General features: G+C 43.7%; 1 protein-coding gene across 3 annotated transcripts in view; it reads left to right on the top strand.

The window, feature by feature from the left end:
* Positions 1–26752, top strand: part of LOC144113759 (uncharacterized) — a 55610-nt gene extending 28858 nt beyond the window's left edge. For 2 of the 3 annotated variants that reach the window (XM_077647065.1, XM_077647066.1), the window contains 8 exons: positions 4673–4727; positions 4958–5014; positions 6697–6899; positions 6992–7100; positions 13552–13644; positions 14691–14797; positions 16065–16185; positions 21030–26752. In XM_077647065.1, the coding sequence (XP_077503191.1) occupies positions 4673–4727; positions 4958–5014; positions 6697–6899; positions 6992–7100; positions 13552–13644; positions 14691–14797; positions 16065–16185; positions 21030–21095 (811 nt within the window). In that variant the 3' untranslated portion in view covers positions 21096–26752. The remainder of the gene's footprint in view (positions 1–4672; positions 4728–4957; positions 5015–6696; positions 6900–6991; positions 7101–13551; positions 13645–14690; positions 14798–16064; positions 16186–21029) is intronic. The other variant, XM_077647067.1, reaches the window with a different exon arrangement.
* The last annotated feature ends 1187 nt before the right edge of the window (positions 26753–27939 follow it).

The raw sequence follows: 27939 nt of genomic DNA, 5'->3' as shown, positions 1-27939 counted from the left end.
AATGCCTATACTATGTCATTGCTTTTATGGCACCTTTGCAATCTTTCTTGCTGCTTTTTTAAGCTATGAAGAAATTTTGTCTTCTGTGATTGGCATTTTGATGCAAGGTGTACAGTCATGAACAAATTTTACAGGGTATTGATTTGCGAAAAAAGTAATTTATTCCTTTCTTTATTCTTTATTCAATTTTTACTCCGCTTAGCCTGAAGGCGCTACAGCAGGGGGGTTACAATGATGAAAAAAACACATCTTCATTCATACAGTACACTTGCTGACCTGAAAGGTGATTCCATTCACTGATAGAACGTACAAAAAATGAATTTGCACACATATTAGTTCTGGTACGGTATTCCAAAATCTTAAAGCAGTGATCAATACGAGAAGAGACATAATGGGGCCTGTGTAAATATTTTTCCTTTTGAATGCCGGTTTTGTCATGAAATATTTGATACAGAAGTTTCAGGTACAATTTTCTTCTTCAAAGGAAAGACTTTCCCACAATAATTCGTTTTTCATGTCAGTACAGCTATCACCTCTGGAGTATTGACGTAGGACGAACCCTGCAGCTTTGTTGTGGATTTTTTAGAGCTTATTGCTCAGTGTTATTTGCCATGGGTCCCACACCGCACATGCGTATTCGAGCATGGGACGAATGTATGTGACAAAAGCAGTTGATTTTAGGTGAGGCGGCACGTGGCCCAGATTACGTTCTAAAAAGTTTAGTCTTTGCAGCCTTCACGACCACTGTGGCAGTATGAGTATTCCAAGAATAATCTGCCTGAGAATGTCACACCCAAATATTTATACTGTGATTTTGGCGTCTGTGTATTATTGTTGATGGTGTACTGAGATGTTAACTTCATTTTTTTTACGTGTGAAGGTAACGTGAACACAATTTTGGAGCACCATTCAAGAACACATGATAAATCACTTTGTAACTGGGCAACATATTCATTTCTTGTTCTTCTGTATAAAACACAATCATCGGCAAAGAACCGAATATTAGAACCGATCCCTGAACAGATGCCATTTACGTAAACTAAAAGCAAAAGTGGCCCCAGCACTGAGCCCTGTAGGACACCCGATGTAATGTCTACAAAACTGGATTGCTTACCATTCAATAACACGCACTGTCGGCAAGACTATAGTTTTTGATCCAGGCAAGAACTGTACAGTATTTATTTAGTGCGACAAGTTTACTTAAAAGCAAGGAGTGGGGAACAGTATCAAACGCTTTGTGAAAGTCCAGGAAAAGGAAATCTATTTCTCCCCTGTTATCCATATCAGATGCGAGGTCATGATAAAATTCAATCAGTTGGGTTGTGCAAGGTAAACCCGTAAGGAAACCATGTTGTTGTGGCTTGCTAGCCAGTCAGTCTGTATTTGTTCCTGCACATGGAACACTCTCGTCTGTGTGCTTCTATGCTTTTCATTGACCTTTGCCTGACCGTGCGCAGAAATGAATATTTTTCCACAAACCTGTATCCCGCAAACTTTTGCCCATGACTGTATAGTACATGCTAATTAATCAGCATGGCCGAGCCAGTGTTGCCATTATTTCTTCAATGTTCAAGCTAGAAGATACTGTGATCTTGGTACTAAGGATTGTTTTGACTAGCAGTGCTTAAACTGAAACCTGGGGGACCACTTCATGCTTCAATACTTACATGTTTCCTGTAGTATTAGACTACACTTCGCATTGAACCCATGTCTCTAACGGCCGCAAGAGCTAAAAGAAGAATGTGTTGTCACCGGCACATGAAGAGGTAAACAAGGGATTAACTTTCTTCAAGTGCTTTGACAGCTTCTGCATCAAATGGTTATAAAAGCCTGAAAGGCCTAGAGTGCTTTTTGATATTTTTTTTATTTTTAACATCTTTCTTGAGACGCTCTGCTCACTAAAATCGTGCACTCCAACTGAAAATTGCTGTATACATGATGCAGCATTCTTGGCACCAAATCATGATGCCCAGATCATAATAGGCACAGTGAAGCTTTTCACTGTAACGTCAACTTCCTTATTTTAATTACGCTTCCGACACAGTTGCTATTGTCTGCTGCAACTGGGCGTTGGTATTTGTGCAAGAGTTTGTTGCAGCCAGTTTTGAACACGTTGCAGAAAACAAGTTACTGATTACAAATAGTTGCTTCATCTGGAATGCAACAGATTTCAATTGTCAATTACAGCCCATGAAAAGTAACTGAACAATTACAGTAACTGAACAGTTATAGTAACTGATCAGTTACTGTAAAAGTAGTTCAGTTGCTTTTGTAACTGAACTATTGTTGTACTTTTCATCCATGTTTTATCAGCATGGCACAGATATATCTATAGTCTCTTGCAGCACATACATTGGCAGTTTTGCCAGCAGTTGTTTTTTGAAGCTTGCATAGCATTTTTTTCCATGTTTATTTTTGAACACATCAGTAGTGACTCTGAAGAGTATCTCAATGCACATTGCAGACGGAAGTGCATTGCAATAACATATGCAAACTGCGAAGCGTGGAACACCGAACACTGGTCTAGTGAAATGCAGGCCTCAAGCGTGGCCCATGTCAAGCGTGGCCCACATGGAGCGTTTTTCGCCCGCGAAATCTCGTCACGCACCCGACGCCCGCCCCGGCGTCGACGAATTCACTCCCGCATGGTCAGCAGCTGAGTAGTTTTTTTGCCGCCCAGTTGTGCGATGCGCGTGCCCCCATCCATACTGAAATCAGACGGATGTGCAGGAAGTGAAGTGAAGCCGCTGGCTCACGCGAAATGCTCGCGAGCACGCATCCTCCATGCGAACCCATCTCTCTCGGCCGGGTTACTGTAGCCGGGTGCACCGCCGCGGCTCCGTCCAGAATCACGTGACGCCCGCTCCGGCTCTCGTTGGCCTTCTGTCGCTGCCCCCTCCCAGCGTCGGCGCGGCGTCAGCGTTTTTTTCTGTTCGACCAGAACCGATTTGGCAAAAACGTCCTCTCCAGCGGCTAAAAAACTCTCCGAATCGCCCGGAAAAACTCTCCATGCGGGCCACGCTTCAGGCTTGCATGTGCAGACATCCGCACGCGGCTTGTCTGCAACTCTACTGTTGTCACTCTAATGCAAGAAACGTTGTGCTACACCAGTGTTTGCCATTGAGTTCAGTTTCTCGAGGTTATGGTACTAGTTTCAACTGCTTTTAACAGATTACTAGCAATCAATTACTGAGAAAAATAAATTGATTACAGAGAATGCTGGGCCTTACAAAAGTAATTAATGCATTACAAAATTTGAAGAAAATGTAATATGTTACAAGTAATCAATTACTTGTAATAAGTTGCATACAAGTCTCGCCTCAGCCATGACCAGTCTGATAGCTTTTTGCATCACTATAAACACTGGATCTTATGCTTTATACCTGAGCAATGGTGGGAAGTGACCACTAGCATCGCATTATGAAGAAACAAGGATTCACTTCGGCTGGCATGTTTTGCTGTGCCTCTGTGCACTCAGACTCGGGACAACTGCTTTTGCTGTCATAGCATGTTTGCCTCCGCACATATCGCCAAGCCTGTGCATGGGCAGTACTGCTGATGTTTTGCCACAGCCGTATTTCAGTGGTAGCGAAATACAAATATGCCCGTGTGCTGTGCATTGTCAGCGCATTTTTAAGAACCTGAGATGTTCTAAATTAATCTGGAGTTCTCTACTAGGGTGACCCTCGTAGCCAGAGTTGCTTAGGGATGTTAGAGCCCCACAATTCACTATCAAACATCAGAACCACCTCTGTGCTTCATTTCATGATGTCAGATGTGATAGGAAGCTAGTATTCCTTGGTCTAACATTACGTGTTTGCACTGACTTAAAGGAAGGTAAGGATGATACAGGCAGTGCTGCGTGCTTTGAAATAATTATTTCATGCTCTTTCACACTGGCCTGGTAAAAGTTTCAAAGGTATAATGTAGCCGGCAAGAGAATATATAGTTGAGATAAGCAAGTTCGTATCACTTTCTGCACTCTCATAGCAGCCCCATTGAACTTCTCATCGCATGCATCATATTCATTCCCCAAGGAAATGGCAGCTGCTGAGATAGCTGACTGCTGCAGCAGAAGTCATAGCTTTGCTGTGGGGAAGTAAGCCATTCATGTTTAAGGTAGAACCTGTGTTTTTCCAAGCAGAAATTGATTGGATTGTATGGGCATTACAATGCAGGCCGCCAGCACTTTGAAGCTGACATAAAGTCCAGTTCTAGCAAGCTTCTGCATGGCACCTTGTTTCTTCATAATGCTTTCTTCACTTACTCGGTAAGAGAGCCATAGGAACTGGTGTATTAGAGCAGTGTGCAGGGCTGCATGCATTTCTTCAAGTGCTTGTGCCACAGCCATGACCAGTCAGGCTCCCAGTTGTTACAGACAACAGGAACTGCGCCGGGAGCATGATGGAGGGGAGAGAGGGAGAAAGCTTGACATTGCACCTTGGTGTCGAAAAAAAAGCTCTACGCCCTCTTACGTAATTTCATGTGGAAGTGTACCAGTGTGCTTTATTGCCCATAGCCTTTTCCTGTTGGAGGGCACGATGTTGCCGCACATAGTATTGCTCTTTTTTGTATAGCCATCTGTGGTGGGCCCAAAAAATAAATTTGTTAAGGTTGACTGCAGCTCTTTTTGTCCTCACCTTACAATCTCATTGCCTCTGTTAAATTCCAGTAGATCACAGCTGTCTGAAAAGGGAAGCAGCTTGGCTGACCTCAGTGAGTCAGAGGTGAGATTTTTGCCTTTGTGCAGCTTTATGTATCAACGTCTGTATTTACATCTGTTGTCTAGAATCGTGGAGCTTCACTCCTGTGTTGCTCGCATTTCTTTTTAATGTCAAAGTCTCATTGAAGATTCTTGCCAGTACATGTCTATTTTCTGCTGTGCAACATTGATTGAAGTGCTGTAATGTCAGCTCTCCATTCTGTTTCCTTTAACCTTCAACATCTGTTGTCATAGGACCTGCTGAACTTGACTGCACCTTCACCTCCACACGGAGCCTCGGTATTTGTTGAGGTGAGCCTCTTACTTTCACATGCATTGATTCATTGTACAAACCATTGTACAACACTGACAGCTTGAAACACAGACAAATGTCTGCTTCATTATAAGGACTATGCACAGAAACACGTGGATTGTTCTGTGCAATGCTTTGGGGCTCTTCAACTTGTTTGTCTTCAGGCCAACAGCCACATTCTCGGAAAGCATATGGCTTTTTAAAGCTATGACGCACCCGGACTGAGCTGTGGGGAATTGTAGATTTCACTTGTTTGGCCTGGCAGCTTTTTATCACCTTGGGGGAATCTGAGCAGCCAGACAAGGCAGGCAATGGCTAACTCGAGACAGGTATAACATGAGATGAAGTGGCGCATACTTTGAAATACAAAAGGCCTCTGCACTGAGCCTTAGATAGGGAACAGTGTAAGAATGAAGCATCAAAACCTTAATACCTCATGCCCTCCCTTCGTGAATGCATGGTAGGGAAAAGAAAAAAATTTACAAACGATCGATGCAATTCACATAGCAGGGTATGCATTAGCATTAACATTTCCCCCCTGGATGGAGCAGCCACTCCCACTGACGTGTCAGACAGTGTGGCCGGGCAAGCAGGTGGCGCGATCCAGTCCTTCAGTCACTGTGTGACACACTGTACCCCATTTTCATTTTTCCAATCTAGTCCAGGAATCAGTGCGACACAGTTTACTCCCTCTCCACTCTCACAACCCCCTAAACTCTGACTGGCTACCACAGTATCGATCTCTCCACCCATGCTCTTACCCTCTCTTCAGTCTCCAGAATGGAGAAGAGGATTTCTATCTCCACTTTGCCTAGTAATGGGCATTCTCATGCTAATGGATTAAATGTGCCACAGTTCCTGGACAAAGCTATTGCTTGAATAAAACCCAAGGTCACTAGACTCTTCCTCCTCAGAAATTGATCTCGTGGTAGAGAATGTCATGAGTGTGCCATTGTTGGGCAGTCACACCTAACGCCATGGCCCCATGTCCCCTTCTAGTGTAGCTCTCATATCTATTCACAGCCGGTCACAAAGCGATGGTATTGTTACTTATCCAAGCCACAGGATGGGACACAAATTTTCTCCTGCTCAGAAGCATGTTTATTAATTATGCTAGTTATCACCTGCTCTGTACAGTTGATTCGAAGGCAGCAGTTTGAAGAAAAGGCAGGTAATTTAGGTTGGAGTGCTATTTCGGAAATCTGCAAAGAAGCATTTTTGGTGCCTGGTGATTTCATGACACATGGCCACATTCAGTGTATATCATCGTAAACTCGAGGTTCCATCTGCATTTTCTGTATGCCACTCACCAGGCAGCCCTGTTTTTAGGCCTGGAATTTTATTTAAGCGCTTTGTAAGATAAAGCAGTAACAGGAAGTAACTTTTTCCGAGTACGAAACCCTGCCACATTATACAAAACCTATGTGTAATGCACTGGTGTACTCTCCGGTAATCAATTGGCAGTCAGTTCTGTTTCGGCCCTTTCCCAGAAGCTGTTGTAGCAATGTTAACTGTTTTGTTAGGAAAGGCTAAACAGGACTTACCCTTTCCTGTTCACTATTTTGTTCTAATATAGGTTTAATTGTGATCTTGTGACCAATGTGCAGCGCTGTTGCAATCTACGTCAGCTGCACATGTAAGGTCTGCTTCTTGGAATTCAGCAGGTGTTGAACTTTTTCAGGAGCAAATGTTTTCGGAGAAGGAAATGTCACAGGCGCTCAAGTACCAGGAGCTGATGTTTCAAGAGCGCCTGCTCAAGAAAGACCAAGAGTTTGTCCGGCAGCTAGAGTCAGCCCGACAAGAAGCTGAGAGTTTCCGTGGAAAGCTTGAAGAAAGTCAGGAGTTGTTCCAGATTCAAGAGAGAGCCCTGCAATGCCTTGAGAGGTAGCATCCTGCCTGTTTGGAGCAGCGGTGTATCTTTTTCCTGCTCTCAGTACCTGGGCGAGAAGTGTAAATAGTGTTTTTTTCAATGGCAGGCACACTGAGAACTTGGTGGAAGCCCTGCAGCTTGTCAGCAAGGATGCTCAGAAAGAATCTGCGGAAAAAGAGGAGAGCCTACAGAACGTGGCCAGGGAACGTGACCAGGTAAGCAACTACCACACATCTGTGCTCTCAGTGCAGTTGTTCGTTCTCAGTTTGAGTGATTTTACATCCATGTCACCTGCTATCCGGGATGCATGTTTGCCTATTAGTAATGGAAGTGCTTGTCCTTACTGGAATGAAATATAGTTTAGTATCTGTGCTCCTGTTACAGTTCAGTGCATTAAACCGCTGTACCTGGATGTATCAAACTCAAAAGAGAGAAGCAGCTGTATGTAACAGTAATTTGAAACTTAAATGTATACTGGGGTGAGGTAATTTTAAAAATTCCATATCTTTGTGTTAATTACTAACAGCATAGCAGGCAACACTGCTCATTATAGGGGACCACAGAATTTGACACCACGTAAATAAAGCACTGCACCTCTCATGATTGTTATTGTGTGCACCGTAGCAGTCTGCAAGCCAAGGACATATGTATACAACGATTTTGAACAACACACTGACATGTCAGTACCATTGGCCTGTATGTCACCTTTTGTGCACACTCATAATGTTAATATTCCTTAGTGTAGCAGTGCATCGAGGATGCAGTACTCCAAGGGCTACATTTGTCATGCAGACTTTCAGCTGCGGCATATTGTTTAGTGCAAACTGCCACATGCATGGAAGTCACTTCCTCTGCACCAGTGGTTAGCCTACATGCAGCAACCAAATGCAGTTGTTGCCTACTTGTCAGTGTGTTCGGCGTAATCACCCAGGTAATTAACTGAGCTGGTGGAGGTGTGGCCTTATGTGTGTATAGCAGGGTGATGGCAATCCGGGTGAACATATGCCAGGACTCGTTCTAGCCTCAACTTGCATACCTGCCAATTCTTCTGAATTTTTCATAAAATATATGAATTTGAACAAATCTTGCAATTTTATGATTTTGCCTCTAATTTTTTGGATGGTAGATTTTATTGGCAAAAAAAATTTGAAATTATATTAAAACCACACTGGTTGTTGCTGGTAGTACCTTGCACCACCACAAGAGGGCTTTGTGTACCATCAGTGGATCCATCAGCAGCTGCAACGTAGTAGTCGTCTATAGTCTAACCAGGGGCTACAAATCCATGTCGGAAACTCTACAATAGCCTGTGCAAACATGTTGCAATATTGGTATTACTCTGCCTGTTGCCTTGCCAGGCCTTTGTTTGCGGGTTCGGCCTTTCATGCTGGCCTCACTTTATACGACCAGCTACCATGTCTAGTGCTGTGCAGCTCTGGTGTTTCATAGCTGTAACGGCATTGCGGTGTGATGCCATACTTCACATGACTACTTACTGACGAAGCAAGACCAACCTGTTTGTGAAAGATGTGGAGACGAGCTCACACTAAACCATATTTTATTCACGCCGCCGCGGTGGCTGAGTGGTTATGGCGCTCGGCTGCTGGCCCGAAAGACACGGGTTCGATCCCGGCCGCGGTGGTCGAATTTCGATGGAGGTGAAATTCTAGAGGCCTGTGTACTGTGCGATGTCAGTGCACATTAAAGAACCCCAGGTGGTCGAAATTTCCGGAGCCCTTCACTACGGCGTCTCTCATAGGCTGAGTCGCTTTGGGACGTTAAACCCCCTTAAACCTAAACCATATTTTATTCACGTGCTCAAATCTCTAAAAACTAAGAAAGACGTGTAGTAGAACCCTGCTGTTGTAAACTCTGATATAATAAAGTGAAAATGCAGTCCCATTTCGCCTTCCATAGGTGACTGTACATTTGTTTTTTCGGTTATACTAAAAAAAATGTTTCATAGAAACAGCTGTGGTAAAGAGCATCTGGCTATGGCCACGTACTTCCCGCAACATGATGACAACGCAGCACGCGCAAGGCCGACATTGGAGGCAATTGGATACCAAAGACATTGAACGATGCTCTTTGAGATAGCTTTACTACTAAGCTCGAAAGCTTTGAAAGGCCAACTTATGGAAGTCCTTGGGGCCATGAGACAAAGCGCGCCGTGCGTGGAGAAAAAAAAAGTAAACTGGTCGCTGAGAAAGGAAAGGCAGGAAAACTGCAGTGAAGAGTAGGGAAGGGAAGCAAAGGGCGAACATTCGCATCACGAAGCACACTGAAGCAACGGCAAGAAACAAAGACGTGGCGGAACTGCATGAGCAGTACCGCCATGCCTCGACTGTGTTGCACGTGTTTCTTAACCATTGCCTCTTATACCCCTGTCACACGGCATTCCTCGAAGGCCCTTCCAGCAAAGGCACCTTTTTTCACCAAAGGAGCGAAAGCTTAAAGGAGCAGCGACGCTGCTACACGGTGCAACCCAAAGGCGAAACACTCGTTGAGGCTTAGCACCCACTGCTGTGCTCGAGCCGCCTGAAGTGAGTGTTTTGAAATTAAAGTGGGGAATTGTGTTGATTCGTTGAGCTCAGACAATTAGATGTATTCAAACACTGTTGGCTGCATCTATTTTTTTTTCATTGCTTTTACTTTTCGACGTTCGATAGCACTGCCATCGCAGGTTCTTGAAGGCCGCGCCTTTGGGCTCCAAAGGTCTCGGACAGGTGCCTTCACCTCCAGGGCCCTCAGCGGCAAAGGCGCAACATTTGTGCCATGTAGCCGCACTCCTTACGCCTTTGGATATAAGGACCTGGTTCTTAAAGGCATTTGTGGTGCCCGTGTGACAGGGGTATTAAGTGACGCTGAGGCTGCGGAACATGACGCCGTGTTCACACACAGAACTTTGCTTTTCACATGAAATCAAACTCTCGCCATATTCGTAGCCGCATTGTACTGGTGCAAAATCGAAAATGTGATAACGAGATATGAGAACTGAAAATAAATAATTATCACATAAATGGACACTAGAGCAGGGTGGAAGGTGAGTGTTTCTTTAATATAACCAACAATGTTTTGCAAGTAGCTAAATAATTACCATAGAGCATCCTCAGAGCCGTGCCATCACCAACTGATATAGTGAAGACCCTGATACAGTAGAGATTTTTGCTGGTCCGAGTCACTTTACTATAGAGGGGTTCTACTGTATTTTACTCAAATTTATAATGAATGCATTCCTCTTCACCCAGTACTGCTCTTAAGTGATAATGCAATTAACATGCCTTGCATATTTAGCCTTTTAAGGGAAATGAGTTTTCTTCAAAAATTAGCCTGAGTCTCCTTGGGACGTTAAACCCCCATTTACCAGACCAAACCAATAAAAAATTGTGAACTCTTACTCAGTGCTTCGCTGGATTTTATAATGCACCTCAGCCACTTTCTCTGAGGTCTTTATTTGATTGGTTGGGAGCCTCGAGATCCTTCCCCAACCATGGTTGGCCGCTGACGTTACCTGACCCTCTTTAAAACTTTTGTTAAAGCAATTTCTGAAATTTCTTTCCTTTGTCATCGCTAGGTAGTACTAACGTTTTAGGCCCTCTACATAGCTTATGATTTTTAATTTTTTTGTAAAACTGCAGAAAATTTTCCTTTACCTTGAGCTTGGTGCATGGTGGCCTTAGTTGCCTATGTGCCATAAAACCCAACACAACACTTTCAAGTGTTCTTGAAATAATGCACATCGGAATTTCTATGCAGCATGAAGTCTAAGAAAGGGAAGAGAGATGCGTTCAGCTTTTGCATCACGTGTACCTGTTATGTGAACATTTCGGCTCGCACAAAGATCTGTATTGCTTTGCAAAAATGCAAGCCATGGACAACCAGGCAACTTTGGTGTGGTTCGTACAGAATGTCCCTCTTCATGGCATTTTTAGTTGGAACACAACATCCATCCCGCTGAGTGTCTGTGATCACACTGGACCACATATCTAGAAAATCCCCAAGTGTGACGAAGCTAAGCGCTTCACTTGTAGATGAATGAAGACAACGTAAATTGTTCGGGAAATATTCGCCAACACTAAGACTCCTTTAGTTGAACACCCTAAAACAGTAGGCATTTTCAATTGCCATGGATGAGAGTAATAATAAAGATGCACAGTTTTACCGCATTGTTGCGACATATTGCGTGAAAGAGACCGGTAGAGAAGAGTTGACTATGCATTCGTGTCAATCCACTCCGCATCCATCTTGCGAGATTCACACCCAACTCTGGTAGCCTCTCAGTCATTTTCATCGTGCTGTGCACGGAATATTTTTGATGCTAATATATGTTAGTGATGAAGATCGTAGCCATGTGACACGTTCCCACAGGTGGGCTTCTGGAGTCTGCTTCTTCATTACAACCGAGCACCTCTGGGAACTTTTGATCTATTGGACTCGGTGCCATAGCCATAATACGCATTTTAACTGCCGCATTGATCTCGTTCATGCTGGGCCAGTGTTCTTTACAGATGGTCACAGCTGCATGAGTTGCCGACTTTTCCATTCATTTTAGTATTGTAGCCCTGGCGCTTTGTCACTTGTTTAAAAAATGGAGCTCTATACTTCTTTCAGAGTCAGTGTAGGCTTTGTGTGCTTTACAAGCAGAAATATTGTTGACAGGCACGTATCCAAGCCCCCAGGAGATCAAGTTCAACCCCCCCCCCCCCCCCCCTTTTCACTTGGCAGTACTCGGGGCCAACTGCCAGCAACCCTCCCCCTGCGCCAGCAAGAAGAAATTACCTTGGGCGCCACCCTAAAATAATTCCTAGCTACATGCCTGATTCACGTTACTTCAGCCAGCACAGGGGCCGATCTAAACTGGCCTGGCTCACAAGGATAAAGAGGTGACTGTCTAATTGCTGCCGAGGGAAGTAAGCACAAGTGTGCAGGAAAGTGTGACTGAACTGGCTGACATAAATGAACTGGAGGCTTTGATGTGGGTAAGATTTAATAAAGCCTTTTAAGCCCTATAAAGGAAAGTAAGGAGCCACACATCAGCACATTTGAGCTACTGTGCTTGAGAGTATAAGCAGTGTATGGGCTGTTAAACATTATGACATATTTGTTGCAATGGTTTATCCTCTTTAATAATTGCTGCAGTTTAAAAATTTTAGTGCTCCAAACTGCTCCTAAATTGACGTTCCTCGGGTCCAAACTGTCCAAACAGGAAATTTTAGTGCACCAAAAATTGCTTCAAATTGCATCTCAATAGTAGCATCACTGCTAGAGAGAAGCTTGAAACAGCTGAGAGATTTCGAAGAGATGCATGATGTTGAGGTCAGCAAGATCTTAAAGCAGCATGTTCACTGTCTTCAGGGAAGTGCTTGAAGAGGCTACTCGACCAGTGGAAGCCACTTAGGTTTTTTTTGGTGTGTATGAAATGAAGCGTGACAAGCAGAGCTTGTTTTTGGGGTCGTAGCAGATCCCAAAGATGTCTGCACAAATCCCGTAGACCCATGCACATATCCCCAAGACAGCCGCCACGGTGGCCGAGTGGTTGTGGCGCTCGGCTGCTGGCCCGAAATATACGGGTTCGATTCCGGCCGCAGTGGTCGAATTTCGATGAAGGCAAAATTCTAGAGGCCCATGTACTGTGCGATGTCAGTGCATGTTAAAGAACCCCAGGTGGTCAAAAGGTGGTCGAGGTCTTCCCCCCAGTAGTGTTCTTGTTAGGCATGCCAACAACCCCCCCCCCCCCCCCCCCCCCCACACACACACACACACGGACTTTGCCCTATACAACAGCCTTTGGTCCCTCCCAAAAAAAATTTCTAGCTACATGCCGGCATACTATGTACATTTTATTTGTTAATTTTGTATAACGTCTGCTTGCTAGTGAGGTTTTCCTGCTCATTCTCCAAATAAATCTTCATATAGTAGAGTCTCAATGATATGATCACAGCTGATATGAATTTGTAAGATGCCCATGCTAAAGGGTATTGTGTACAGTGGGCAGAATTTCAGATATCTGAAAGCTCTCCTGCACCCGCCAGCACTTAGTGCTGCCCTCGCATTGCAAGTGCCGCGATCGCCAGCGACATGGTACGCACCACAAGCAGTGGCACGTGGCTGTAAATAAGTCCCGTCAGCCATAAACAGATCTGTGTAAATGCATTTCCTGTTCTGCATACAGATGCTCGTTTTTGCATGATACGAATTTTGGATGGCACATACTTATTTTGGGACTCCGTGCGGTCTATATCTTTGAGATTCTACTGTAATGGGCTGTGCACAGGTGTTTTTGTCTTAATTTTTGGCTTCAGGTCAGTGCTACAAACTAAGGAGGCTTCTCCATATTTACTTTTTGCCTGCTGTAAAGTGTGCTCCAAAATTCTCATGGCCATCCCCACCATTGCAGATAATTAAAATTAAGCAAAAGTTCTTGGCCTGAGCAATAATATAGTTGGGAAGTTAGAGGCAAAGTGAGAAAGTAGAGGTTCCTCTCTGAATAACCTAGACCAACTTAATGTTTGCAGTGTAGCACTGAATACTTTTATTGAGACCATTACTGGGTAGCCTGTTAAATGATAATGACTACTGTAGTGTATTGATTGAAGTTGTTAGTTCTCTGCTTGTTTTCTGCAAGATGTGCTTTCAGCACCCTGAAGTATTCACATTGCTTTGCAGCTTCTTGAAGACTTGCACTGTATGGAAAAAACATTTTCCGATTTCCATCGCCGTTATGAAAAAGCCAAAGAAGCGATCAGAACTCTTAAGCAGGTATTGTTCCTTCTGGCATCTTTCTTACTATCTTCAATGCAGTCCTCATTTATTATTTCTCCTTATTTGGTTAAAAATTTATAAACTGCTCTTCGTTTTTTGCTGAAGACACCTTTTAAACTATTTTGAAGCCTAAACGTGTTGTAAAGAGACATGTGGGCATCTTCCCAAAAAAAAGCTATCAAATATAGGGATGCCAAGCCTTAGTAGTAGTAATAAGTATTAGGACCTCGGTCGTGGTCGTACAGCTCATGAAGATCACACTAAAAAAAAAGCAAAATGATAAAGTGAATAAACTATGCCAGGGCTCCCAAAGCGAAACTTGATTTAACAGGGCAAATTTTATGCTGATGGTCATCACTAGAGCTGAGAAAAACTACTGTCAAGATAGAGTATTTCTATTACCCATGAAACTGACACATTATTCAAAGACTGTGGTTTCCTTCACAACAGTGCTTCAGACTGGAAATTGCTATCGTGACCTCTGCAAACTGCGCTGCTGGGCACATTGGCTCTGCTCAAGAGGGCTTATAAAAGGGGCAAGAAAAAAATGCATGCAGAGCACCTGTCTTCCTCTACCTATTGGGGCCCCATCTGTTTAGATACATCAAAATACCACTCAGCACCTTCTTTGCTGAAGAGTCATATCCACATGTATAAAATTACGCAGTGCTTGCAAATGCTTGCTCTTACCATGGTTCCACCTATAGTTCCCAGTGAAGCACTGCTCTCCTGAACATGGCATTCCTTGTTAGGTTGCAGTCATGCCCCAGCAGATGCCAGCACATTTGGTTAAAGCTACACCTTATTTTGTTTTTATCAGTGGGATGCTCATATAAACAGCAAAAATAAAAAATAGTGGTAGTGGGATGCTGTTTTTTTTTTTTTTTAACCACGAGTATCTGCAGCAAAAAAATTGAACAGTCGAGTGGAGATACATGGGTGGCCCTTGAATATTAGGAACATGCATATTCTACAAGGATGCTGTTTTGTTACATTATCCACAGTTTGTTTGTTTTTGGCCATGTAATTATTCGCTTGTGCAGAATGAAGCCATCCTGAAAAAACAGCTGGCAGAGGCAGGTGAAGCCCTGGAGAAGAATTGCCACATGGTGCACATCATCAAAACCAAAACGGAGGAAAGCATTGAAGGGTGCGTAGTTTTTTCATCGTGGTGGCTTCTGCAAGGTTGCCTTGGACATATTGTCATAGTCAGATACATTCAAGAACCATGTGGTAAGTGCCCCTGACAGTGATTCCATGTCCAGGGACGAAGATGAATAAGGAACCCTTAGCGAAACGGAGTGGCGAAAGACTGACTTCGCAATTCGTTGAGCAAGTTCCACTCGGCCAGCTGTAGCTATCGTGTCACTCCAGGTTTAACCAGAGCTAAACCACAGCCATTTTTTTCGACTGCGAGGGCAATTCGTAGCACCTCCTCGTTTGCTGCAACTGATTGATACTGCCACGATTGTTTGTTTTATCTGCGATGCAATGTCATTCGTATTAAGCGAGCGTTCGTTTTAGCTGTGGCCATTGACTCGACTGTATTTATGCACCTTTTACAAAAACAGCTGTGTAGATCATTACAGGTTGTTAGTTTAGCACAAAACTTCAGTAATACAGAACTAGAAAGAATTGAAACAACTTGTGCTGAGCTTACACCCTAATTGCATGAAAGGGAAAGAAGCAACATAGTGTATGTCATTACATAGCATGGTGATGCCTGTTGAAATGGGGGGCCTCCCACTTCGCTGCATATTGTCTTCAACATTGTGCCTTATGTACAGTCTTTTTCAAAAAGTATTGAGCCCAAGAGGTCTGCTTCTGAGCCCTGCAGCACGGCTGTTGTTGCATACCCAGGGACCCTAATCTTGCGAAGGCGGAAGGAACTGAAGTCCTCAGCCCTCCCAAGCTTGGGACTGTCAGATGTGCTTAAGAGCTGCGCTACAGGGGTTGGAAGCAAATACCTTGGCATGTATATTTTTAACAAAGACTGTACATGCTTCAGTTTCTGTTTGAATGAGAAAAATTTAAGCGAGGATGCACTAATGGTTTTTTAATTGCATTTTGGTTTCGAGCTTCATTAACTATGGGCGAGCTCGGTTTGTCTGCGCGTTTCAAGTAAAAACTGCCAAGGGCAAGCTCAGCTCGTTGATTGCAAGTTTCATATTCTTGCACTGTCATGGACAAGCTGATTTAGTGTTTCTTTTGCTGTACATCTGATAGATGCCAGCACGCGCTGTATGGTGCAGCTCAACAGGAGTGTACTTATTCTGGGGGAGAGATTATTTTGAAATTCTTCTGGACTTTTGCCATTTTTGGTCAGAATTGGGGATTACGTTGAGGCAGGGAAAGGTCTAAGTAGCTCACAGGAAATGTAAAACATGTACTTATTTTTCTCGTGTTTTTTTTTCTAGTGCCAACAAGGAAGTGGAAAATACAAAGCGCAGCTTTGAGGCAGATATTACTGTTCTGAAAGGTCAACTAAAGAAGGCAACAATGACCATCAACAGTCTTGAAAAACGACTAGAACAAAAGGTGTGCAAGTTTTCAGTTTATACAAATTGCAGCCCTTGTGAACTCGAAAACTATGCCATTTAGCTTTGTTGCTCATTTAGCACGTTTAGCGTTGCTCATTTAGAAATGAGTTTGCCTTTACAATGGTGTTGGACGGTCGGTACGTAAGTATTAAATTGGGTCTGCCTTGACAATGACGTGTCAACGAGTCTTCGTGAACACATTGGACACTAGTGGCAAGTGTGAATACTTTTCACAGCATGGGAAATGGAGAGGTCCTCATTCTTCTGGTGTCTTGTCACATTTTTGTCTGTGATGTCCGTCGTACTATATTTATTTATTTTTTTTTGCTGCTGCCTTTTCGGTATTGGCAGTTTGAACAGCAGCACTCAGCTGCACGATACTTTTTGGTGAAACGAAAACTGTCACCCCTAGCTTGATTCTTATTAGCTTTCATTTGCCTGTGCTGCTAATCTTTTGTAGTTTTTTCTCGAGCTAAAAGGTGCCAATACTATGAGAGATTATATTTCAGATCCCTTTCCAAGAGTATATAAGAATTATGGTCGAACTGTGCATCCAACCAATCAAAAAGGGTGCTGCCAATTTGGCTGCCACCTCATATCCACAGCAAAAAAATTGCCGCAACATATCATCACCGTTGGTGTGTAACAATCATTTCTGGAGCAGTTTTAAAACAACACTCCCACAAGGGCACCTTGAGTCTCAAGGTGATGGTGCTTGGTGCCACCACACCCCCATACCAAAGCTGTCATCCACACCGTGGCAATAGGTTTCAAGATGAAGGGTAGAAACACAAAACAGCGGCAGTCGGAGCCATCATCAAGCTCCAGCCAATGGGCTGCTCATGGGAAGTCAGTTTACCAGTCGGCGGTGCTCCGGAATCTTCCTGTGAATAAGATGGTGAAACACAGGCGACATTTTAGGAACCGTTAGCATAACTATATCGCATGAGTACTACTTCCAAAAAATATGATCGGTCCCTGAAAAGGAACTGCACCGAAGAAAGCTTCACTGGAACCCGACCTGACTGTGACCACTTTCTTTTCCTGGTTATTCACTCTTGAGTAGATACCGACCAGTTGCTGCAGTCTGTTTTAACAGCGTTAGCTCTTACTCATCACGTTTCTCCAGATTTCGTGGGGTTGCTACCACTCAGAGATCACAGCGCCATCTGTGGCAGCAACTAGAAAACGGCACATCTCTCAGGGAGACTTCTAGCGCCATCCACAATAGCATTGTAGAAACAACCACCTGCCGCGTGCCAATGATGACATCACGGTCCAATATGGCGGATTGAGGTGGAACTATGCGAGTATAACGTCAGGGGGAGGAATGGCGGCACAGTTTCGGTTTCTCGAATCCAAGATGGCGACCATTAAAATTTGTTGTGCCTTTCCATATTTTTCCCCCCTCACCTCCCCACCCCAACAATTATCCTATAATGGGTAGCAAAAGTGTCGCGTTACGGGGCCGCTATATAGACCTTCTGCATGTTTGCAAACAAATGAGGTGGCGCTGCAGTCACTAGCGGGCTCGCGGTAGGCAAAAGGACAGTGAGTGGCGTCGCGGAGAAGTGTTGAGAGCTGGTTTTCAGGGCTTGTAGGTGCGTTTTCAGTTTCTGCGAATCACAGCAATGGTTGCTGCTTTCAACTTAGTAATTTCTCGAAGTTGTTGGCCACGTGCGGTGTATTCAGAGAAGTAGTTCGCCACTGTGTATTGTATATATGGTTTGTAGTAAACAGAAAGCATTTCTGCCATTTATTTCTATGCTAGGCATTAAATAAGTTTTGGCACTCTGCTTTAGCCAGACTTCGGGACAGTAGTGAGAGGAAGTGCTGGCATTGTTTCAGCGGAGCAGACGTGCGCTCACAGTCTGCTAACATACATACGTCTCGCATTGTGCGAAAAGTGGGGACAGCGTCGTGTCCCCCTCCTCCTCTGTCTCGCTTAAGCGCTGTATTTAGCCGCAGCATCACACACCAGCCAGGCCGACTTCTCTCTCCTTGTTAAATTGGTCAATTTGATGAAAATTTCTGATTTCTGGAATTATTTCCTTTCTTAGCCCTGGGGTCTTCTGTTTGGTCATCAAAATTATAAATTTCTACTAAATATTTTGCTATAATCAACAAAGAAAACGGCGCAAAATGTGGGGACAAAAGAGAAACAAACACGACAGGGCCAGCGTCGGTTGCATATTGCATGCATAAATAACGAAAATATTTTTCATTGCCGCGTCCCCTCTCAATCTCGCCACGTGTCTGTTGCACGTGTCTGTTACAGAAGCACACCTGCGGCTGCTTCTTTCCAAACAAGCTTCGCGATCAAGTACTACCTCATGACACATGCATGATGCAATGAAAAAGCATACGGCTTTTAGTACGCTATTCTAAGCACGCCAATGTGACCGTGCAAGATTGACAGAACTTACCACACGTCTTTCTACTCGTATCAAATAATTGCGCTGGTGATATTAAGAAATAGTTTCAAGTAAATATCAAATGCCATAAAATGCGCCATTGAAACATGCTGTGCTATTAACAAAAAAAATGCATTCCTTGGGGCCGAGTGAACCAGCCGGCGCCCCGTGCACACCGGCTCAAGTTGATAAATGTGTGCAGCTACTTATGTGCTTTTCTCCTTGCACAGTTATAAACATACTGTGCTGATGTTCAGGCAAATGAGCGCAGTAACTTGCATGCTATTAAGTACATTGAGTGGCAATGCCAGTCGACTCCCAGACTTCGCGCTTGACTACTGTGGCCCATTTCCTGTTAGCCAGTTCCCTAATGCGGTATTTATCTGCAAGAAACCTATAGAGGCTAAATTAAATTTCTTTTTATGCTACTACGCGAAGCCAACAGTGACGCAGCAGGTAAATGCATGCTGCTTCTGCAGTGCACAGCATGATGCAGCCGCCGGTGGCTGCAGCAGCTGCGGTAGGCACGTGCAGGCAGAACCCGTTTTGCCTACCACGCGAAAGTCGCTGCTGACATCAGCGCCACCGCATCTTCGTGACGTCGCGGGGTGAAGGAGGTCTATATGTATACATTCGTTCTGCTATATACACCCGGGGACAGTTGTGGACAGAGTTTGGTAGGCAAATAAAACCCTATGGGTTGTGGTATACAAATGAAACCACAATTAAATAACAGGTAAACATTGTATACATGCAAGTACTAATTGCAGTGTTACCATATTGCACCGCAAGCAGAATTCTAGACCCACCTTGACCCCCCAAACGAAGCAAATCTCATTTGGGACGTATCTTGAGGGGTTGTAACTCGACGACGGGTAGATGTGCATAAAATTTCTCGATAGATGGCGCTAGGCATCGATCGCTCCGCTAACTCTCGTTACTTCGTCTTCCAGACGGTGGCGGCCTCTGTTTTTTTTTTTTTTCTTATTGCGAGGACTCCTGAGAAAATGATAGGAAAAAATTACAAAACAAAAAACTTTCATCCGGTGATCTTCTTTTTGAAGTTTCTTAGAAAGGTCACACAGGCAAAAGCAGTTTGCTCACCTCGTGGTGACCATCACCCCCACCGCAATCTAAACACAGTAAAAGGTGTCGTATTAGAATGCGATCTGATCTGCGAAACAGTCGGACCTCCTGGAAGGTTTCCAAGATCAAGGTGTCATTGCCTTTCGCCGCATCACCATAAGGCGAAGTGATGAAGAGGTGGTGACACCCCATATTGTCCTAACATTTGAACGGTCCCGTCTTCCAGATGCTGTGGAAGCAGAGTTCATTAACTGTAAAGTTCGTTCATATGTACCAAACCCGAGAAGAAAAAGTATGGACATGGCTCCAAAACTTGCTGCGGAAAACTTTCCTGTGCAAAGTGGGGTAACCATGAGCACCCAACTGAAAACTGCAGTGCCGCTCAAATGGAATGTCCCGTTTATCATGGGCCACACGCTACATATTCGCGAATGTGTCAGATGTTCCAGAATGAGAAAAAAATAATTGAAATGAAAGTTACAGAAAACATGACGTTCTGTGAATACCGGAAGTAGTTCTCTCTTCTCTCCGGAAAATCCTACGCAGACGCAGCACGCCGGGGGGCCGGGTGGCATCTCGTCACGGTAGGGATGCAATGCAGCTTTGCTGATGTGTGCCCATCTCAGCCCCCCAGCAAGCACAAACATTCCATGTTCCAGAGGTCAGCTTTTCACAGACCTCTGGGAAAACACGGACAACTAGAGGGAACCTCTCCCTTTGAGCTTTTGAAATGGCAGTGACTTGTGTATATCAGGTTTTCTGCTTCAAGCAGCACCTCTAAATGTTATGGTGCAGCATGGCTGCAGCTTTCATACTGTAGTGGTTATGTGAAGCAAAGGGTGTTCTTGGCACTATTGTATTCGCACTACTAGGTTAGACAAGCTCACTTGCTACAAATCTTGAGTTGGGAGAGGTTGGTGCCGTGTTGTGGTCAGTTTTGTTGCATAAATGGACAGATATCCTAAGGTATGCTCTCTGAGAAAGTGGAGCAGATCCTGTGTATGGAGCTCCCATATGCACGCAGTGGGAACGAGGGAGGTTCATAGGGTACACATCAAATTCGCGCTACATTGGCCCCCAATATTCAGTGTGAGGGCATCGGCACAGATCAACAGAAGATTGAAAGGTTTTGTGTGTCACATTAGCAAGAAATACTGAAGGCAAAAACCATCCCATCTTGCAGGCGGAGTGTTTGTTGCCTTGTTTTTAAAGAATTTTTACTAGCTAAACTGATGCTTGGCTGTTCTTAAGCTTGCTCAGCCACAATTTTTCCTGTTTAGTTCCTGTGTAATATTCGGTACTTGTGTTCCAAATAAAATTGAATTGTTCTCCTCTTTTTCAGAATGAAGAAAATGCTGAACTCACTAAACTGTACGACGATCTCCTTAACCAAGTCAAAGCCAAGTAGACTGCAGCAGGCATGTTTAGCTGCACATCAACTGTTCCCTGTTTTTTTCCAGTGTGTTTTCTCAACAAATGCAACATGCACTAATTTATGGCCTCACCTGTCTGCTGGTGCTGCCTGAATGTGTCTTCATTGATTGACTGACATTTGCGTTGCAGGTTCATCCCAGTATAGTTTTTATTTAACTGCCTCCCAGGTACAGCTTTATGTGGTGGCACTAAGTTTTATATCGTGCCGTTTTATGGACAGCCATAGCTTAAGGGGGTATGAGGGTCTGAAATTTTTTTTCGTATTTGTGAACCTATGTTGCTGAAACTTAGCATGCAGGTATATCATAGGATGCTGATTTTGAATATGCATTAAGATTTAAAATATCTCACCTGGAGGGAAATATATGGCAAATTAACTGATAAATTACTATAAAGGCCTTTAAGAAATGACCTCATTAGGATATGTTAAAGAAAGCTTTTTAAGAATAAGACATTTGCTAAGGCCCACAGCACATCCTAAAGCTAATAAAATGTCTAAATTCGTTTTGTTGATCGTAAATTAATAACAAAGTTGGAAAGAAAAAACAATGCGGCAGTAATTTGCCCGCACTTGGCCTAATTGCTAAATTTATCATGTTTAAAGGAAAAAGGAAAGCCTTAGGATGTATGGTGGACCTTTGGAAATGTCTACATATTCTGAGAAAAGCTTTTTTCAACTTAGAAATTATCATAAAGGCTGATAAGAAATGACCTAATTGGGACGTCTTTTTGCCCTAAATTTCTTTTCAGATGAGATATTTGAAATCAGCATTCTATGATACATATGTGTGCCAAGTTTCAACAAGTTATGTTGACAAATAAAACAAGTATTTAAGACCCTCATCCCCCTTAATGGACGTTGCAAAAAGAAGCTGCTTTAAAGCAGTTGCTTCTGTTAAGTAAACTTCTCTGAGCTCAAAGTGTTTGTGAATTGTAACATTTTTAGTTTTGACAATATTTGTTTGCCTTGCCCACTGGTTTATACATCTTAGGAAATCAAGAGCATTGATTTTTTTTTTCTAATGGAGATTGATATTGATTTTTACTGAAAAGGCAGTCAAATTTTTTGTATGATTCTTGTGCTTGTGGAGCCAATCATTATTGCATTGCCCAGTTTGCTCAGTGCAAACTTTTTTACAAAAACGTGGCAAAGTGGAGTTAAGTGAATAGCACTTCAACTCAATGTCTCATGAAATAGTTCGTGGCAGGTTGTTCATCCAGTGTCCTAGCACTTCACAGTTGACTAACTCATCAATGCTTGCACACAATGTCATTTGTGGTCATGCATGCATGCAAATGATGCCAATTCACTCATCAGATACGGTATGTTCACGCTGCTCGCTGCACATTTCCCCTACACCACTGAATTTGCATTACCATCTTTTATCCAAAATGAGTGCATTATATGAGTCTGTAGTCTGTGTACCAGGAATGCACAACTGGGAATATGTCATTGGGATTCTATTGTACAAACATCCTTGAGATGTATTGAGATCAGTATAAGACCATACTAAATGGATATTAATTTTGCTATTAAACATTTTTGTAAGTAATAAATTTCCATTGAACTCTGAGCCTCTGTGCATAATGAATGACTGGTACAGTAAAACCTTGTTGTAACGAACACGCACACTATGAATTATTGGCTATATTGAACTATTCCTAAATATTTTCAACAAACTTGTGAAATTCTTACTTCATGTATCGAACTGCTGAACGTTAAGTTGTGCCCACTCGGATGATAAGCAGCAGGCTTTTCCTCACTATATGAGCGACTGCTAGTGGTGCGGCAAGCATTGCCCCCACGGTTCGCGCTTTATCCCGCATTTGCCAGCAGGACCACAGAAGGTATAGCAGCACGAACAGTTGGTGGTTGGCACCCATTTGTGCCTCTCGCACCTGTCGCTGGTACCGTGGAGCCACCAGCATGGTTGGTTGTATCCTTCCAGTAGCCATCCCGTACTCGTCGGCTTTGATGGAGGTGGTGAAGATAGCGATGGCTTTCGTTCTGGCATCTTTTTCCACGGGACACTGCTGTATAATGCGGGAGAGCCACTGCAGCTGTCGTTTGGCATGCCGCCAACATGTGCTGGTGGTGCGGCCTTGTGGTAGAGCATCTGCCTCGCATTCGGGAGGTGCTGGGTTCAATCCCCAGTGCCACCAGGTACCCACCGGTTTTCTGATCGGTACAAGATTTCCCCCTGCCTGGTGTTCAGCTCTTCTGGGGCGAGATACTTGGGGAAAAAGATCTTGCATGAAACCGTTGCCTTGACGGATTAAGAGATAAGTTTCGCCGTCGAGCAACCCTAAATCGTCCCGTGGGGTAGAAGCCCATTTGTATCCCTTTTTTTCGCTGTCTCTTCCAAGACCACAGTGTGGATTTGGAGGCGCAGGCTCCTTTGCCGACCCATGCAATTCTAGCAAGCTGAGCACCAGGCCAGGGCATAGCTTGTACCCATTTTAAGGAAACCGGTGGATAACTGGCTGGAAACGAGTCGAACCCACCTCCTCCTGAAGCCGTAGCAGGTGCTCTACCATGAGGCTACGGCTGCCAACCCAACTGGCGTTTAGTGCTCAGTTTTTTGTGGCCTCCACAATCACCGCAAGCAGCTTCAAAGCAGCGCTAAAACTTTGTGAAAAATCTCTCCTAGTTGCTGTCCTCTTACAGACTAAGTTGCACTTCTCCTGCATGAGTTGTTGAAATTTTATATTACAAGTTCTGGCTATATCGAACCATTTTATCTGTTTCCCTATAACGAGGTTTGGCTGTACACGGTTTCAGAGAGACATGCAAATCGTAGGTGCTGCTGGTTTTCTTACATTTCATAATTGCTTATTTGATGTCTCCTAAACCGGCTTAGTTGATGAACCTGCCAAAGTGCAATTGTCGAACTTAAGAGTTGGAAGTAGTTTTGAAATGCAGGCTGCAGATGGTAATTCAGAGTGATAACTGAGCCAGGAGTTTGTACATCTGAATTTAACTTAATGATTGTGGGACACACGGCGTAACTGTGGAATTTCTGCTTAGCAGTGGTTAATGTTGGCAGAAGAAAGAAAATGGCATCTCTAGCTGGTCTGTTTTACACACAAGTGCATTTTGCTATTTCTGTAACTGCAGAAGCTATTTGGGTACATTGCACATTTTTGTAGTGCTATACCTTTGCCTCCAATGTTTTGAAAGCTGTTCATTGGTAGTTTCTCTTTGCAACTAGTAATCGTTGCTGCCATTAGCACGCGAGGTTGGTACTTTCATCATAGTTTCCTCAATGGGCGTAGTAATGCCTGTTGAACTATTGTTTTTTTTGTTTTTAAATTATAAGAGATCATAAAAAGGTTGAGGGAGGTGGTTGAAGTAAAAGGCAGGAGGAAACCTTAATACGTTGCCAGCGTTTTGATGTAGTCCTGTCTTTGTTAGTAACCCGGACAAACGTCTGTCAGAGCATTGGCATTATACCAAAGTTCCCTCTTACTCGGCTGCCAGGTCTGCAAGTGACTGCCTTCTTTTCTTTTTTTTTTCTTTCTGTACAAATTTGAAAGGCCAGCTAGCTGAGAACACGTGGTGGTTCCTGTTCGCATCAGATAGCTACATTGGTTGTTCACTTTCATTTCTTTTGCATTACTATTTAATCATATTGAGAGTGTTACGTAAAGTATACTTAGTTTGCTTGCTACTGATGAGGTGTAACAGCAGTGAATGCCCTGGTTGTGACTGTAGTCTGTACTCTGTCTGTAATGAAGGGCACCTGAAGTTTTGCTGCTCTGAAATGCTTGCTTCTGCTATGTATGAAGCTGCTTCTGGATACCTTATGCTGCGGAGTTAATGCACTTCAGCAGTGCAGAAAGAAACTTGAAGGCAATCGGCCTTAGTCATAAGCTGTAAGTAATGATGTTTTTGTGACGCTTGGCATAGCCAGCCTGTTCAAATTATGCGTATCAACAGTTGTCACTCATTTCGTGGTAGCTTTTTCCGCATACTGTGGCTCATGCTGTCTCCTATGAATGTTTCTTATACTATTCCTTCAGTTATGTTTGCCATTCTTTGTTTTAGAAATGTTGATTTTAGCTTATTACAGTATCCATTCTGTGGTGTTCCTACGGGTTCATGTTTCATCGATCCTGAAAGGTCAAACTGTTAAAGATCTGCCGTGGCACGTAGAACACTTCAAGTATTTGGTAATGAGGTCGTATCTGCATTGTGCTTTGCTACCTTTGCATTAGTAGTAAGCAAGCGTTGTGACATTAGCCGCAGTGATGCCATCTGGCGTTCAAGAGAAAAATATTCTCCTGTAGGCAAAATTAATTACAATGTGACAGCAGGAGTACCATGAAGGCAAAACTGTCTGGCAGCGGTGGCTGTGTGAAGCCTCCACCTGCCAACCAGCTTGAGGGGATTTCCCCTCTCCACCTGTGGGAAATCCACCTCTCCACTTGTAATAGAAAGGACGGAGATACCAGACTAATGACTTGCCAAAAATTGACATGACTGATAGCAGTTCAGTAGAAATGAATAAAAAAGTCACAAATAGAAATGGAATAGAATCAGAATTTGAATAGCTTGGCGAATGAAAGAAAAATGCTATACCTCTTTGTCCGTATCAATCCAATTGATTACCCCGGCTGCGGCAGTCACATTTCGATAGAGGCGAAATGCTAGTGGCCTGTGTACTGCGCGCTGTTGCGCGTTCAACAACCCCAGGTGAATAAAATTATCTGGGCCCTGCACTGTGACGTCCCTTATAGCTTGAGTTAGTTTGCTATGTTAAACTCTCCTGAGCCAAACTAATCCGTATCCCCTAAATTATTTGTCATGAGTAGCCAGTTTGCCAAGCAAAATGAAAAATGTAAATTTGTTCGTTATTCTTCCATGTCACATGCGATGTGAAATGAAACTAAATGCTGGCAGACCATTTAGAGGCAATATGCACTGCAAAAGGCAAGCAACCCTGTGTTCAAAGGTTGCTTCTCTTCTCTCTGCATACAGAAAAGATATGTGCACTTTTGAAAAATTTACTGAGCTTTAAAAAATGTGTTGACTCAGTCTGTCATTTGGTGTGTGTGCACTGCGAAGCGGTCTATTTTGTTGTGTATGGGGTAACTTGTATTTCTATGTACACTTTGCTAAAACTCTCTAAAATGGTGACTTCTGATGCGGGTTTGATATTCTGCAGTCACCCTTTCGTTGTATTTTTTTTTGTGGCATAGTGTAGTGGTTATAGATAATGCTCAAGCACACATTGTTCAGCACTAGATTGACTTACTGCACAGGTTTTCAGTAGTGCTTCTAAAATGTAATGCTTGGGTGTGAAGTCCAAAAGAAATGCTAGAGCAAGCCTGCTGATGAGGTTAAATGTTCTCACATTCATGCAAATGCAGTGTTCATGGTTCCCTTCAACATGGAAGACACTATTTTGTGGTGTCGGGATAACCTTGCAGTGTTTTGTCGCGACAAGTTTGGGAAATTTGCTTCTCTCTCAATGCCTCTGTATATAGTGAGTCTTTGCTATTACTGCTGTAAATGCATGCTTAAATATAAGTATCCTGCTCATGTGCTTTGCTCCACTGCATGGTATGAGTTTTGCCATGTAAGGTTATTGTGACACACAAATTATTAAACAGTGCAGTTTTTATGAACATTTTCATCACTCTGTTTGCCATGGGCTACGGCTCTAAAGCAATTGTGCATGCTGTTCGTACAAGAATGCTTGCAAATGGATTACCTCTGCTGAATGCCTTGTATTCGCGCATGCCTTACTTCTGGGTGCCGTTAGTGCATTCACCTTCCAGCGGGAGCAAGTTTTACAGTACAGCCGTTAAAGGAGTAGGCACCAAACTGTTTTTTTTTTCATATATGTATAGAACCATGCGCAAGACTATGGGATTGCTAGAACAGCAGGAGGTATGGACAAGTGCACTGTGAATTTATTAAAGCACCTCTTGCCTTTACTCTTTCACGGGTCGTCATGTAGACAGTGCCCACCAAGGAGGAAGGAAAGAATTTAGGAGAGGCCCTTGTGCCACATTTTTTTTAAGCTTGAGGGCTCCCCCTCATTGCTTGGCCACTTTCTTAGCGCGTGTGCGCATGCGCAGCAAACTCTTGTCGTGCCGGGACGTCGGAAATTGACAGATGCACTGATGGTGCAGACTATGCATTTGTGCCTAACGTTGCTGTTGGCTGTGCCATCAGTCAGACTCTAAATAAGTAGTCCTTGCGAAAACACCTGGCTTCTGGCATAATTTTTGTCATGCAACTGGGTCATTCCACGCGGGGGGAGACTCGCCAGTTTTTTACATTTATAGTTCGGCTGTAAAAATTCATATCCGTGTGAAACAAAAAAAATAATATCCACAAATGTGGAGGCCTTCTGAAGACAAGTCATTCACCAATTATCATGCTCCAAAGTTGAGAAATTGCTGTAACCTGGATATTTTTAGAAATTTGTTCGAGAACCTACCTTGCCAAAAAAAAAACTGCTGGTAGACAGTTGTAGAGGTACCTTGTTATGCCTCAGAAAAAGCTGTGGACGACGCCATCTTGGATCAGAATAGTGCTTAACAGGAGAAAAATTCAAGGTGGTTTCTCAGTGGGCAAAGGCCACCAACCATTGCGGGTTCTAGCTTCGCGCGAGCCAAGGCATCGATCAGCCGTCACCACGCGCACCCTTTGCACCGCTGCGACGCACTCGACCGCCGGAGGGGGAACAGCGCCTCGCCGCAAAGAATCGGGCCTCGAAGTCCTCAAAAGAGATGTTCATTCACGCCGTCTTTCAGCGATGCGCACACTCGGCAGTCACCCCGTCCTGGGGTCGCGCGAGGATCTC

Source organism: Amblyomma americanum, chromosome 1, assembly GCF_052857255.1.
Source record: "Amblyomma americanum isolate KBUSLIRL-KWMA chromosome 1, ASM5285725v1, whole genome shotgun sequence".
NCBI classification, from domain to species: domain Eukaryota; kingdom Metazoa; phylum Arthropoda; class Arachnida; order Ixodida; family Ixodidae; genus Amblyomma; species Amblyomma americanum.
The sequence above is the reverse complement of the archived record's forward strand: the minus strand, read 5'-3'. Positions and strand labels throughout refer to the sequence as shown.